Here is a 15175-nt window from a genome sequence, read left to right on the forward strand (position 1 = left end):
GTGTTCTGTGCCTCTACGATGGGCACTCAGTAAGCACTCAGGAAACACTAGCCGCCGCCACCACTACTCCCAGGAGACCCTGGTCCGACCAGAAGTGTGCAGGGTTTATGCAGGTTGCCCGGCTCTGGCTGGGCAGTTATCAGTTGATGTGTGAGCCGAGGTAGTTTTCATGCTTTGGGACACTGAAAAGACAGAATCAGAATCACTTTTCTTTCAGAAGAGGGGAACCTACAGATAGGAGTCTGGTGATGTTGGGTAGAAAAATGTCCCTATTTTATTTTAAAAAGAAGTTCTGAATGACACCCACCAAAGTTAAAAAAAACCCAACTAGGCCAAGCAAGTCAGAATAATTAGGTACAAGTAACACGTAGCCCAGGACTCCAGGCAGACAGTGAGTTCTTAGGTACAGAATGTTTATCAAGGATTCTTCCTTTTTTGTGCCATGCATGTCTTTAGTAGTGTGATGAAGTCTATGGGCGCTTTTCTGAATAATGTTTTTCAGTGTACAAAATAAAAAACATAGGATTACAAAGGAAACCAATTATGTTGATAACATTTCCGTCATAATAAAAAATGTTTGTGATCTGGGAATACACGTGCTCCTTTTTCATGCATCTGTAGGCGGGACCAATAACTACTGTACTTCCAAAGGGTGAGGGATGCATGTGATTGATATTTCGAGATATCTGCGGTAATTCTACCATGACATGAAAATACCTGTGATTTCCATTGGTAACAAAACACAGGCACTGCTAACATTACTGTATGTTCGTAACTGAAGGGAAGGCTAAATTAAAGCTGAGGGTTAGTGAAAATAAAGAGGTCCGCTTTCCCCACCCAAGTTCATGTGCCTACTCTTCAGGCATCTGCAGACCCCGGGTTAAGAAGCTCTGGCTTAGACCAGCCAGGAAGTGCTGAGGAAGTGGCAGCTCCAGAAACGAAGCCCAGGAGAGTTGCCCTTCCAGCATTCGTTCTGTGCACCAGCTCTGTTAATGGGGTGGTTTTAGAACCCCAGGGAGGGGGGAAGGAGGCGAGCTCACTCCTGACGAATGGCCGTGGACACCTCCGTCCTCCTTCCCGCATCCCTTCAGCAAGGCTCCGGGTGCAGAACCAGCTCACGTCAGCATTTCTCTTTTGATTTGCATGTACAGGTGTGGACACACTGGGAGACCAGACAAATAGTGTAAGTTGTAAGTACCAGGCTTGGGAAGAAGGGAGAAAGGAAGTAGAAATTCTCCCGAAGGGAAACGGTAGTGAACTTGGGGAGGACTGACATCGGTGTCAATCCTACATTATTCAGAGCATCTCACCTGATTTGGAAATAGCATCAAGATGTTCAAAGAAACTTACTCGTCTTAAGAGTTTATTTAGATAGATAGAACATAGTGTCTCCCCAAACAGTTGCTGAAGAAATTTGGGTTTCTGAGGAAGGGATGGGGAGCTGTTGTGCAGCCAGGTTCTGTAGGAATGCAGTAGCCCCCCTTATTCCTGGTCTCCCTTGCAACAGTTTTACTTACCTCCGGTCAAATACGGTCCAGAAGCAGATAGCCTAATGCCATGTCACAGTGCCTGCATCACTCATGTCATTTCATTTTGTCACATAGGCATTTTATCATCGCACATCATTACAAAAAGAAGAGTCAGTACAGTATAGTAAGCTATTTTGAGAGAGACCACATTCACGTAACTTTTATTACAGTACAATTTTTAATTACAGTAATAATTGTTCTATTTTATTATTAGTTATTAATCTCTTACTGTGCCTAATTTATAAATTAATCTTTATCATAGGTATGTATGTGTAGGGGAAAACATGGTATATAGAGGGTTTGGTATTATCTGCGGTTTCAGGCATCCATCGGGGGTCTTGGAATGTAGCCCCCACGGATAAGGAGGGACTGCTGTACTTCCAAAATATAAGCATTTCTGGAAATCTTAAATTCTGTATTTGTAATTTTATTGAATGCTGATGTAATTTGGCTTATCTTTGCGGTCCAACACATGATAGATTCTCCTTAGGAGATGTTAGTGTGTATGCGTGTATGTGTGTGATGTATAAAATATTAAATCTAGTATATCGATTATATTCAACTGTTTTTATTTGTCTTGAATTTGTCCAATTCTGAAAGAGGTATGCTGAAGTCTCCCACCCTAATTGTTATTTCAAGTTGGCCCTTCATCTGTAATTTGTGCTGTGCTGTTGGATGCATACGCTGTTAGGATTGCTATTCTTTTTCACCTTGTGCTTTTTATCATTACATAATATCCATTCTGACCTCATCAACCTTAACTCTTGCCTTGTCTCCCATGACTCTCCTCACTCCCACTCTCCTTCTGCTTGTGTGTGTTTGGGACGGGCCTCCAGCCCACGCCTCTTTATTCATTGCATCCTGTTAAGTGTTTCTCTGCTAAACATCCAGCTTGTTCTTTCTTTCTCATCCTTCTTTTAACTTTTCTTTTTTTACCCACTCTGACACTCTGACTTCCAATGGAAAAATGCAGTTCAGTGGAAAAATGCAGTTCATCTCATTTGGTATAATGACTGATAGACTTGATTTTCTTCCTTCCATATTACTTTTTCTTTATTAGTGATTTTACTCTGCATTTTCCGCTTATTTTCTCTTAAGTTTGGCAGCTATGTTATTCTCTACTTTTCCTAAATTATTTCAGTCCCTCCTCCTTATTTCTCTGTGATTTGAAAATAAAATTCCAGTTATTTTTCTCACCAACACTCTAGCTCCCCCACCCTCCCCGAGATGAGGCTTTGGAGCTTTGGTTTCTCCCTTCTCCCGCTAGCCTGAGTGTGTGGGGGTGCTCACCCCGCTGTCCCCACAAACGCCCAACCTCTCGGTGTTGCTGGGATAGTGGATAGTGCTCTCACACTAGCAAACAATGAGATTTCCCCCTTCATCATCTCCTTTTTACTTGGAAAATCTTTAGCACTTACTTCACATCCCCACTCTGTCTATGTAAACACACACACAGCTAGATATAGATATATAACTGTATGTCTTTAGTTATATATATATATATATAAATCAATATAATAGAAAGAGATATATGTAGAGAGAGGGTAAATGTAGAGTTTCTATTCATTTAAAAATTTATTTATGGCACAACGCTGGTTGCCTGTTGTCTTCCCCCTTTGCCTGGCTGAAGTCTCCTTTCTGATGCATTTTCTATGTAATGTTCTTCTGTGGGATATTTGGGTGAAATTCTCTCTGAACCCTTGCATTTCCTTGATAACATTTTTTTCAGCCTGGGGCATAGCAATCCTGGTGTACAGGATTCTTGGGGTTAAGTCCTTTTTTTCAGTTGCCTGAAGGGGTTACCCCACTATCCTTTGGTTTCTGGGGTTGCAGATGAGAAGACTGGAAGCCATTTTTATTCTTCTGGGGTGTGTAACTTGTTCTGGGAGGTTCCAGAATCTTTTTATTACCCTTTGGAGATCTGGCTCTTTTCAGAATGGCCAGATGCATGAGTATTTCCACATTGATGTCTCCTGGAATTCAAGACACCCCTCTTGTCCAAAAACATGGGCCTTTCTTCCATTATTTGTTTAATTATTTCCTCTTCTGCATCTGTTCCTTTTTCTCTATCTGGGAGTCTGGGGAGTCACACCTCATAGGGCCTGTGTTTGTTCTTCAAATCTCACTTTTCTCTTCTGTTTTCCCAATCTTTCGTTCCATTCATGAGTTCCTGTATGCTGTCTGTCTCTGCTCTGCACTTTGAAATTGGTTTTCTAATGGATCTTTCCGAAAACTATTGGTTTGCTGTATTGACCACCAATCCTTCAGTTCATTTACTGAACTTTAAAATGTTTTTAGTTCAATAAGCATATCTTTAGACCGAATTTTGCACGTGTGTGCCATCTTCATAAGGGGTCTTTTATGTTCTGTTCAAATGAATGCCTTCAATGCAAGTGCTGTCAATTTCCTTTGCTGCTCCCAGGCCACGTTATTTCACATACTGCGCTCATTGCCCTCAGCTGTGGCGGGGCGGTGGCCCGGGGGGGGCGGGTGTCTGTGTGTGTGGTCCCGTTGGTGATGGAGCAGTGACGTGGGGCAGGCGGGCCACCGCTTCCCCAGGCTCCTGTTGCCCTCTCACCCTGGCCCACCTGTTCTACTCCTCTGGGCTTATTCTCAGGGTAGGGAGTCCTTCCTGTGCAGGAGGAGAAATAAGGGATGGGAATCTACGGTTCTCGTGGGATAAGCCCTTCCGGGGATCCAGAGCTGCCCTGCATGTGCTCTAGGGCTCTTCAGCCTCTTTTCGGAGCCCCTGCTCCACTGCCCAGTCGTCCCTGTCTCAGACCCCACCTGCCCCAGCCGGTTGTGAGCCCCACCAGCCTCTGGGCTCAGAAGAGGCGGGCGGATTGGATTCAGGACGGAGAAAGCATGAAAGGCATTTAGGGTAGCCTTTCTAGAATTCATCTCCAAACTCTGATGACTTTATAAAAGTGAATCACAATCATTGTAAGAGGGGGAGAAAACAGCACAGAATGGTACAAAGTAGAAAGTGAAAGGATCTCCTAGTTTCTTTCCATTCTTCCAGGGTAGCCACTGTTAATAGCTTGCCAGGTCCTTCACATAGTCTCTATTTCCTTACATACTTATTTCTTAAAAAGTACAAATGGGGTCACACTATATGTACCGTTGGGCGGTTTGTTAGCTTTTTTTCCCCTCAGTGTGTTAAGGACTTTTTTTTTTTCCCCATATAGACTTGCCACATTTTTTAAATGACTGTATGGCTTTCAACTGTGAAAATGACAAAACATGCTTAACAAATGGTTGTTATACACAGTTTTCTCTATTATGAACAGTGATGCCCCTGTCTTCAGCTTTCAATGGTGGATTTTACTCTACTGGTATTTGTAATTCTCTGTTGTTTCATCAACCTTTTGGCCTTTTTTCTTCAGGTTTCATATCTTTGTGGGAATGATCTTCCTTCCTTGAAGATGATGCCAATACAAAGAACTTAAACTTTTATGGTTTCAGCCTTCACATGTAAATCTTTGATCTGAAATTTATTTTGATGTAAGAAGTGGTTGGGGTGCCTGGTTAGCTGTTGGTAGAGCGTGCGACTCTTGATCTTGGGGTCGTGAGTTTGAGCCCTACATTGGGTGTAGAGCTCACTAAAAAAGAAAAAAAAAGGAAGTGGAGAAGGGCTTCAGCTTAACTTGTTGAATGTTTTTTCAATATGGCTACTTATTTAATCCAACATCTCAGTTAGAGTCCATCTTTTACTGCTGATCTGACATGACACCTTCATCATAGATTAAATTGCCACATGGCTGAATCTTTTGTTGAATGATTTAAGGTTTGTCCGAGGGAGAGTCTCGCACCTGGGCATATTGGGAGCCTGACTCCTGAGTGAAGGATACTGACACCCAGGAGAATTTCCAAGAGAGTGAAACTGGAGCTTTCCCTCCTGCCTCTGCTTGGCTTCCCCTTCCATGCTCACCTGCTTTCTGTTACTGGTGTTACAGATATCTGAGAAGTATGGGCTGCCTGTGGAGAAGATCACAAAGCTTTACAAGAAAAGCAAAAAAGGGTAAGAAAGAAACTTTAACTGACTTCGAAATCAGATCAGTCTACATGGTGCCTTTAACAAAAAAGATGGTGCCTACCTTTTGTTAGTTCTGTTGTCCACCTTTTATAGAAATTGTGTGTCATCCTTACAAAGGATTGCTGAGCCGCTTGCAAATTGAAGGCATTTTGAAGATCTTAGTAAGAGAGGGAGGGAAGGAGACAGTGCATTGTCATGATGCTGGCTGAGACGTCCCATTCCGAGGACAGGATGAGCCGGTGGAGTATAAGGGTCCAGAAGTGGTGAGGACACTGGGGAGAGAGGGGCAAAGTCACCCCTCTGCAGAGAGCTGGGTTTATAAAGAATCACATGCTGCTCTTGGGATTGGTTTCAGAATGACACGGTAAGAACAGGAAGCGTTCAGGGTAAAGAGAATTTTTCTGAGGGAATTATTAACCAAATGATCTAAATGATCATTGGACCTGCTTGTTCTCAGTGTTAAGAACAATACCTCGGGCGCCTGGGTGGCTCAGTTGGTTAAGCGACTGCCTTCGGCTCAGGTCATGATCCTGGAGTCCCGGGATCGAGTCCCGCATCGGGCTCCCTGCTCAGCGGGAGGTCTGCTTCTCCCTCTGACCCTCTTCCCTCTTGTGCTGTCTCTCATTCTCTCTCTCAAATAAATAAAATCTTTAAAAAAAAAAAAAAAGAACAATACCTCATTTATTGGGGGTGCAGTAGGTTCTGGGCCCCCTGCAAGTGCTTCGTGGGCGCTGTGCTGTTCCCCCTCACACTGCCGGTTCTAAGAGTAGAGGCTGTAGGAGCCGGATTTCGTTCCAGGAGAGTTTCCACTGAGTCAGCTTCTGGAGCTACTTTCCTAGAAAATGCAGAAAATGGGTCTTTAAACTCTTCTCTGAGCCTCTTGTCATAAAGGAAATTGATCTATCTGAGATGCCCAGGCTTTCTGAGTGGTAGATTGGGAGTCAAATGGGAAACCTTTCCCTCTGGGGCCCTTGTTGGCAGGCTCACTTAAATGCATATTACAATTTTCTCCACGGCCCATGCAATAGGCTGAGTGAATACCTTTGATGGTGAGATTTGGGTGGTGTCTCAAGGTCTGACTGCTGAGCTGAAATCCTCAGTGCAGACATGCATGCTGATGGTGATAACGTTTCACTTCCATCGAGCACCGTGTTGGGCCCTATACTAAATATATTACTCCTTACAACAACTCTAGGGCAGGGTTGTTTTTCTTATTTTTGCAGAAGAATAAACTGAGGCTCTAAAAGGCTAAGAAACTTGCCAGACAACACATAGCTGTCAAATGGTCAGTTCTTCAATGGCAAGCTGAGATCTGTCTGATTTCCAAATCAGGAACAGAGCCTGGAAGTTGTTGATTCTCTTAAAACTAAATCCACTTGGATAGTTGACCAAGGAGCAGGTCACATATGGTGAAGTGCGAGCTTCAGAGTGAGGCAAAGCAGTTTCCAATCTAGCTCAGCCATGAATCAGCTGGATGAACCTGGGGACCTGATTTTACTTCCCTGCACTCAGTTTTCTCATTTGCAAAGTGGCGATGGTCACACCTACCTTCAAGGCTGCTGGAAAGATTAAAGACAAGGTCTCAGAAGCACCAAAACAAATTACATGCTTGGCAAAGGGTAGCCACACTTCTTGATTTTCCTTTTTCTCCATCTATGGAGTACTTTTTAAAGTGCATTTTCAGGAGGCACTATGGTTTAATGAAAACAGTTAGGGACCTGCTTAGGCCCTGGCTCTATCAAGAGCTACCTCTGTGATTTCAGGCTCACCTCTCTGGGCCCCAGTTTACCAATCTATAAAGCAAGGGAGAATGATCTCTGAAGACCCGTTTAATAAGGAGTCACGAGGTTAGTTCTGACAAATCAAGACTTTGTTTTCCTCAAACTAGTTTCTGGGGAAAGAAAATATGATGAGGGTCTTCTTTTCCTGCCTTACCTCCTCTCTCCTCCATCCTTCCCAGCCTCCCTTGCCAAAGAATGGCTAAGGGAACCCGCACCCAGCCTGGAGTCTGCCCTTGCGCCCCGCTCCTTGTTGATGGCATCTTTGTTTCTTACCCCCCACCCCACTCCCTGGCAGCATCTTGGTGAACATGGACGACAACATCATTGAGCACTACTCGAATGAGGACACCTTCATTCTCAACATGGAGAGCATGGTGGAAGGCTTCAAGATCACACTCATGGAAATCTGAGCCCTGCTCTCGGCCTCCCCTCGGCAGGGGCCCTGGGTGCCTTCCTTCCCAGTAGAGACGGAGACCCCGGCCTGGAACCCAGGCACCCACCTCCCCCACCTCACAACCACTGTTACAGACTGTGCTGGGAGCCCGGTGAGACACGGAGCCCATTCCTTACCAGTGTGTTTGGCCCATCCACTGACTCCTACTGGAGCCGAAGCCTGAGCCCCTCAGGAAGGTGTGCTGGGCTGGTCAGACACTTATTTATTGTCCAGTCCACCTGGTTCTGGAGCCCGGGGTCCAGGCCCGCTAGGACGCTGCGGGACACTGCTGGCCCCAGATGAGACCGTCCAGAGCCCTCCCCTTCCAAGGGAAACACAGCCAGTCCGCTCGCTCCGAAGAGCCTGAGCACGTCTGGGTCCTTCTGCTTCACCTCCGCCTCTCCTGAGTGGCTGGACCAAACGGGCTCTGCCGCTGCGGTAGTCTGCGGGGGCCAGAGGTGGACGCCGCTTCCTGGTCCGAAAGCTGCAGGTCGCCCCGGGGAAGGCCATCTTGCTAAGCACCTCCCGGGGTTTCCAGCGAGTGGCCCCCGGGCCTTGTACAGGAAGACGTTCCACTCCGCTGTAATTAGTAACCCAGAAGGTATGCCTGGCTGTCCTGTACATAGTGTTTATAATATGGCAATAATATATTTTACCTGTAGTACGTGGGCATGTTTACTGCCGCTGGCCTTGGGGAGACACAGAGCCGGGACTCCGCCTCTGTGCTGTGCAGGAGGCGCCCTGGGTTAGGGAAGTGGCCTCCGGGGCGCCGGGAAGGACGCTCGGGGGGGGGGGGGGGGCGCGCCCGCCCTGTGGGCCGGGGCGCTTGTCTCGCGCTGATGCCCGGCCTGGCCGTGCGAGCCGCCTGGGCCGTGGCAGAGGTCAGAGTGCCGCGGGGAGCTTGGCGGAGAGCCTGCGGGGCGCTGTGCTGGGGCCCGCTGCAGAACTCCTTGGTGATCGTGAGGGCCTGGCCCCTGTGGAGTGCCTCACGGTTCACAAGTGCATCCTTCATCTCAAGTGGCTCCCCTAGAAGCCGACCGCAGCCCTGCGAGCCGTGCCGGCAGCTTAGCTCCGGATCCACAGGCCGGCGCTGCTTCCCGCGGCCGCCTCTGCTCCGGGCTGCCGGGTTGGGGTGCCGAGGGCTGGGGGAGCGCCCCCAGAGCGCTCTGGCTCTTCTGCAGGCAGCCTCCCGAGGAGGACTGGGAGGGAGAAGGTCCCGTCCTCCCGCACATGCCTTGGGAGACCAAGAGGAGAAAAAACGCTTCCCTAAACCATCACGGAATGATGAGGCGACCTGGGCTGCTGTCCTCTTTGAAGGGACAGGTAGGTGGTCTTGGGCTTTGCATTCACCCTCGTGGGCTGAAGCACCAGCCTTTTGGTAGCCAGACGTGTCCTCCACCCAAGGTCCTGCACTGGGACAGGTTCTATGTATGGGCCTCGATTTGTTTGCAAAGCACTTTGATGTCTTACCTGGGGGGCTCTCTCTCCAAGGCCTCCCTGCCTCCCACCCTGTCTGGCCCTGAGGCCCAGAGCAGGACGGAAGGGCTGTTTTCAGCCCAGCTGTCTCTCCTTGAGGCTGCAGAGGATTTGAATGGGACGGAGAGCAGGGGCCGCACCTAGGGAGATGCGGGGTAGTGGTGAGGGGGCATCTTTCTGTGTGTCTTCTGGACACCTTACCCCTTCCCGTGGTGCCAAAGGTTTGCATCCTGGATTCAGTTCTGCTCCAGCCTGTTCCCTCCTCCCGCACTCTGACTGCCATGCCCTGGACCAGCAGCTTGGGGACCCTCCTGGGTACTGACATGGCTGTGTTCTATGATGGACACATTCAGTGTTGGAAATAGGTGATGTACTATGCACTACCCGTGCTCCTTGCCTCAGGGGTGGGCTCAAACATGATTGGCAGACGAAATGGCAAATACTATTGGGCTGGGGCATAGACTCCAGAGCTGGGAAAAGGTAAAATTTTGGGCAGTCTGACACAGGTTACGCTACCCTTCTTTCTCTAGGCTCTGTGGGAAAATGTTTGCCTGTCCTGCCCTAGGCCGAGAGTGACTCAGAGATGCTTTGCATTTGTTTCCGGCCCTTGAGCAACCACTGGGGTGACCCTTACCCACCAGAACCAAAACTGAGGCCAGTGCCACTGAAGGGTGGTGCAGAGCATCACCTGCCATCTGATCTGCCCCCCCACCTGTCCCCTCAGCATTCTCAGAGTGCCCGTGGCTTAGCGTGGATGTGTCTTCCACCGTGAACATCAGCAGAGCTTCAGTGAGCACAATTTTCTGAGCAGAAACACTCTAGAAAGATAGGAAAAACTGCCTCCTCTTTTGTCCCTCAAATTAATCACACTCAAATAAATATGCTTTAAAAAAAAATCCATGTAAGATGAGGGAGATGTAAAACAAGTATTTTTCATATATATACACGCAAGTTGCTTAGACTTAACAGGTGTTTGGAAATTGGGACCAACAGAAAAATGCAGTCAGATGTCATCTTGGACTTGGATCCTGAAAGACTAAGCCCAGAAACTTAGGAAGCGTGAAATGAATCAAACATTTATTTTCCTTCTTATTTAAAATTAGGAAAGTGCAACAGAAACAGAGGGTTTGTGCCAAATTCTGTGAACGGCCCTTTCTTAAAAACAAGCAAGGGAGATTGATAGATGGACAATTTGCTCTCGTGTTTTTTTTAAAAAAAGGCAAATGTAACTTAATAGTTTTGTAAATGGGAGAGGGGGAATCTATAAACTATAAATACAGTTATTTTATTTTTTGTACATTTTTAAGAAGAAAAAAATAAATATTCATAACGTCAGAGTAAATGACAGTGTCTGGTGCTTTCTGTGAGGTGGGTATTGGGGCTTTTCGCCTTGCCGGAAGGAAGCTTCAGTGTGGCCTTGGGAAGATTCTAGGCTCCCCCTGGGCACCTTCGGGTCCTAGGCTTCAACACAGCAGGCGTGTCCTCTTCCTGTGGACTGGTTGTGTTCTGCCCAAGGTTACACGAGAAGAGACCTAAAGAAATCAAGAGGCCTTCGGTGTGACGGTGATGGGCCACCAGGGTGGTTATTCTTGGCCAACTCAGAGCAGGCAGTAGGTTCTGTCCACATGCTTTTACCTTCCTCACTCCCAATTCACTCACCCCCACTTGAGTTATCACAAGAACATTCTGGCTCTTTAGTTCATCTGTACCAGCCTCTACAGACACTGAAACCACATGGCTAAAACTCCAATCATATCATGACAGGCTTTTGCCCCACTGCCTCCCCACTGAGCCACCCTGCTCTTCAGCCACCATCCACCAGAGAGCCTCTCCGCTCCAACAAGCAGCATCTCACACTGTCTGTCCATGTCCACAGCTTTCGAATCTTGGCTAAAATTTGCCTCGAGAAAGTCTTCTCTGACAACTTCAACCCCGATGGTACCCCCAGTGGCACCCCCAGCAGCTTCTATGCCTGGACCAGGGCAGGGAAGAGGAGGCTGGGGGAGGAGCTGATAGAGGAGGATTCCGGAGGGATCATGGGATTAGCAATGGGCCACAAGGCCTTTTTGCCATGATCCATGCTCCACAGCCTTCATGGGCAGTCGAGTGGACCTACAGGCCTGAGTAGGTCCTGCAGAGGATGCAGCCGGTCTCCACATCTGCCCTGAGGTAGTCCCTCCCTTGGCCCATGGCAGCCAAGGCACTTCTGTTCAGTGAACTCTGCTGGCCATGTGTGCCACCCTACCCCCGACCTCCCGGTGCGGGACTCAGGTCAGGTAGATGAGGATGACCAGTTGTCAGAGCCACAGGGTCCAGCCCTGGCTCTTGCCTTCCATTCTCTGTGCTAATTCAGTTCACTTACTGTGGTCCAGGCATTGTGCCCCAGGCTGGGGACAAAGAGACAGTGATGTAAGTGCAAACTGAAGGTGGCCTGGCATCATTAGCACAATAATAAGGGCTCACCCTGGGAGAGCCAGGGCTCTGTCATCACCCCAGTTCTAAGGCACACAACCCCTCCTACCCTTAACCCTTCTAGTACGACATGAGAAATCACCAATGGGAATCTCACTTTGGGAAGGCCACCTACTCGAGTGTCTGAGCCCATATATCTGAGGGTCAATGGGAATGGGGGAGGGGATGGTCACTGTGTCAGTTCAGGTTCTCTAAGAAGCAGAAGCCAAGATAGGATTAGACATTCAAGAGATTTATTGGGGGAATTCATGTGAATGATAAAGGGGAAATGAGCAGGGGGAGACAGGGAGAGCATGTGGACTAACCCCTCCGAAAGGAAGGAAGGAAGGAAGCTTGGGCAGGAGGAGCCTCACACTGCCTCAGCCAGGCCCCGCAGAGAATCCTGGAGCGAAGGTCACCTGCAGAAGAATCCCATGTGGGGCAAGAATGGCTCAATTCTAATACCCCCACCACGTGCAGTCACTGACTGGGAGCAGCCCGAGAGAGCGTGGTCTCGGAGTAAATGCTGAGGTGGCCCCAAAGATTGCAGCTGGAGTTTTCAATCAGCTAGCTGTGCTTCCAGCAGTAGGGTCTCAAAAGGGAAGATCTGAAGAGCCCCTTTTAGGGACCACAGCCAACCCCTTCTAAAAGGTCTCCAATAGAAAATTCACTGGGGCTCTACTCTTAAAAGTGAACATTCCCTGAATGGGTTTTCTGGTCTACCACCTTAGGCTGTTACACCTTTTATCCTCAGGGTCCTTCATCCCTATACTTTTCTGAGCTCTGCTAAAGGGGTGCATGGGTTAATTTTGGAGACTGGAATTCTAGGAAACACAGTGGGTGAGGGGGGTCTGATCAGCCAGAAGCAGCAAAAGAGAAGGGGATATTGAAAGGGCACTAAAGGCAAACGTTACCAGCTTGTTTCCTGTGTAGCAAATACCTCTCATGCACCACTCAGGAAAGAACTTGATTTCTGCTCTGCTGTAGACAGAGATGTAGATTACTTGGTGATTGTATTCAGGATGCTAGACAAAACTTACCAGCTGAACTGTGAGCTTGGTCTCCTACTTCTTTGCTAATAACTCCTACCCACCCCCCCACATACACACACCTCCAAGACTATAGCACTTGGTATTGTGCTGGGTCACCATTGAACACTCTGCGAGCACAGTAAAGTGGTTAAATACTGGTATTGGAAAGATACATTTTCTGAGTCTGTCCATCTGTCTGTCTACATGTGTATGATGTACTGGTAGCAGCTGTGAGTATCTAATAAGGGTCGGCAGGCTGAGCTGCCCAGAATTTTGAAGTATTTTGACCATCCCTTCTGGAGAACTCTTAAAATGCCATCTATTTCCTGGAATAGTGCTGAGAAAAGAAGCCATGAAATAAGCCTCTCTAAGGCCCTTACCCCCTCTGAGGTGCCCTAGGGGCTTAGCTCTACGCTGTGGAATGTTCTCCGAATGACCATTGTTTGTAAGCCCAGGGATGTCTGGGACCATGCATGGCACATTCGCATCCAGTGCAGCAAATATCCAGGACCTATCTAAGTCATGGTCAGCGTTCAAGCATAGAGAACCCTGTTTGAAATGAATATACCATCGGTTATACCCTCGGCCTGAACATCTTTTCACTATGCAACAACCTTTCTATTTAGGTGGATTTAGCTGATATTCTACTGCCTCGGAAAATACAAGTCTCAATGTTCTTGTTTCTTCAGCCACCTCAAAAAACAAAATTTTTCTTTTTTTTTTTTTTTAAGATTTTATTTATTTGACAGAGAGAGACAGCGAGAGCAGGAACACAAGCAGGGGGAGCGGGAGAGGGAGAAGCAGGCTTCCCGCCGAGCAGGGAGCCCGATGCGGGGCTCGATCCCAGGACCCCGGGATCATGACCTGAGCCGAAGGCAGACGCTTAATGACTGAGCCACCCAGGTACCCCAAAAAACATTTCAACAGAGTGCTGGGCATACCCAAGCCAAGAGAGGCATGTGTGAAGTATCTCCATTTCTTCCAAAGACAGTTCTCATGATCTCTCTACCTCGACTTAGGGGAACACTCAGATTCCTCTGATTCCACCAGTGTGCCCCCTCCATGCCTGCACTAGGCTGTGAGGGGATCCAGGTGGGTTGGGTATTAAGACAATGCCCTGAAAATGTGGGAAATTTGCTAGAAATTGCCAGGTTGGCCTCCCAACAGGTGCGGGAGTGCAGGCTCCTGATCAGGTGGGCGGCTGCCGGCCACCTCACCAGCGGTGCCATGAACGACAGCGTGGTGGTCACGTTCAGTGCTTGTGAGTAGCCATTGGTGGTCCATAGGGACAAACTGTGACGTAAAGACAGAACCCCCGCAGGCCGACTCACTTCCTACAGGAGGTCTGGTTGGCCCACAAGTCACCAACTATAGCTGACCCTCAGTCCCTTTTTCCTAGATTAATGGAATTCTGTGCTGGAGGTAGGGCCAATGACAACAACAAAAAACAACAACAAAAAAAACAAGCCTCATCTGAATTTGCTTTGAGGGTGTGGAGTCTGCATCATGTCATGTTTTCTATTGACTCTTCTCCAGACGGAGAGGGTGAGACAGGGGAAGAGGATGTTCGTTTGTCACTGAAGAGGAAGTCGCCTTCCATTGCACCTAATGTTTGGATTAGAGTTTGCAGCTCCAGTTGTGAGGAAGGAGGCGAGGGCAGAAGAAAGTGAAGGCCAAGAAGTACATGAGTGGAGAGAAGCAAGAAAGCCCATGCGCAGACCAAGGATGCTTTCGGACAGGGCTTTGGGCTCAGCACCTGCCACCCCCCCGCCCCCCGCCCCAGCTCCTGTGTCTTTAGGGCAGAAGCCACACCTGGTGGGGGGGGGAGGGGGGCAGTATAGGCACCTGGACCCTCAGGTAGATTCAGCTGGGGCAGCAGTTTAGGCCAAGGACCCTCATGTCCCAAACAATCACATGAAACAATCAATGTGCTTGAATGCCAAGCTCGAGCGACATGAAGTCATGATATGGGGTCCACTCCATATGATGGGATCTGTAAATATATGCACTTGATCCTTGAACAGCATGGGTTTGAACTACACGGGTGCACTTACGTGCAGATTTTTTTCAATAAATACAGGACAGTACTGTATCTGTATTTTCTCTTCCTTGTGACTTTCTTAATAACATTTTCTTGTCTCTGGCTTACTTTATTGTAAGAATAGTGTATAATACATATAACATACAAAATAGACATTAATCGACTGTTTATGTTATCAGTAAGGCTTCTGGTCAACAGTAGGCTATTGGGAGTTAAATTCTGTGGATTTTTGACTGCACAGGGTGTCTGCACCCCAAACCCTCTCATTGTTCAAGGGTCAATTGTATATTATTAAATCCATTTGTGGAAAGGGTCCCCTGGGACATACAGAAGGGATGGAACAGCACCCTCAGCACCCCTTCCCCACCCTAAGCAAGAGTATGACTCTGTATCCTCC

General features: G+C 47.9%; 1 protein-coding gene across 1 annotated transcript in view; it reads left to right on the forward strand.

The window, feature by feature from the left end:
* Positions 1–7756, forward strand: part of GRHL2 (grainyhead like transcription factor 2) — a 156881-nt gene extending 149125 nt beyond the window's left edge. Inside the window, exons 15-16 of the mRNA XM_035011655.1 lie at positions 5486–5550; positions 7642–7756. Of these exons, the coding sequence (XP_034867546.1) occupies positions 5486–5550; positions 7642–7756 (180 nt within the window). The remainder of the gene's footprint in view (positions 1–5485; positions 5551–7641) is intronic.
* The last annotated feature ends 7419 nt before the right edge of the window (positions 7757–15175 follow it).

The sequence above is a fragment of the Mirounga leonina genome, unplaced genomic scaffold, assembly GCF_011800145.1.
Source record: "Mirounga leonina isolate KUSES-001 unplaced genomic scaffold, KU_Mleo_1.0 Mir_165, whole genome shotgun sequence".
Lineage (NCBI taxonomy): Eukaryota > Metazoa > Chordata > Mammalia > Carnivora > Phocidae > Mirounga > Mirounga leonina.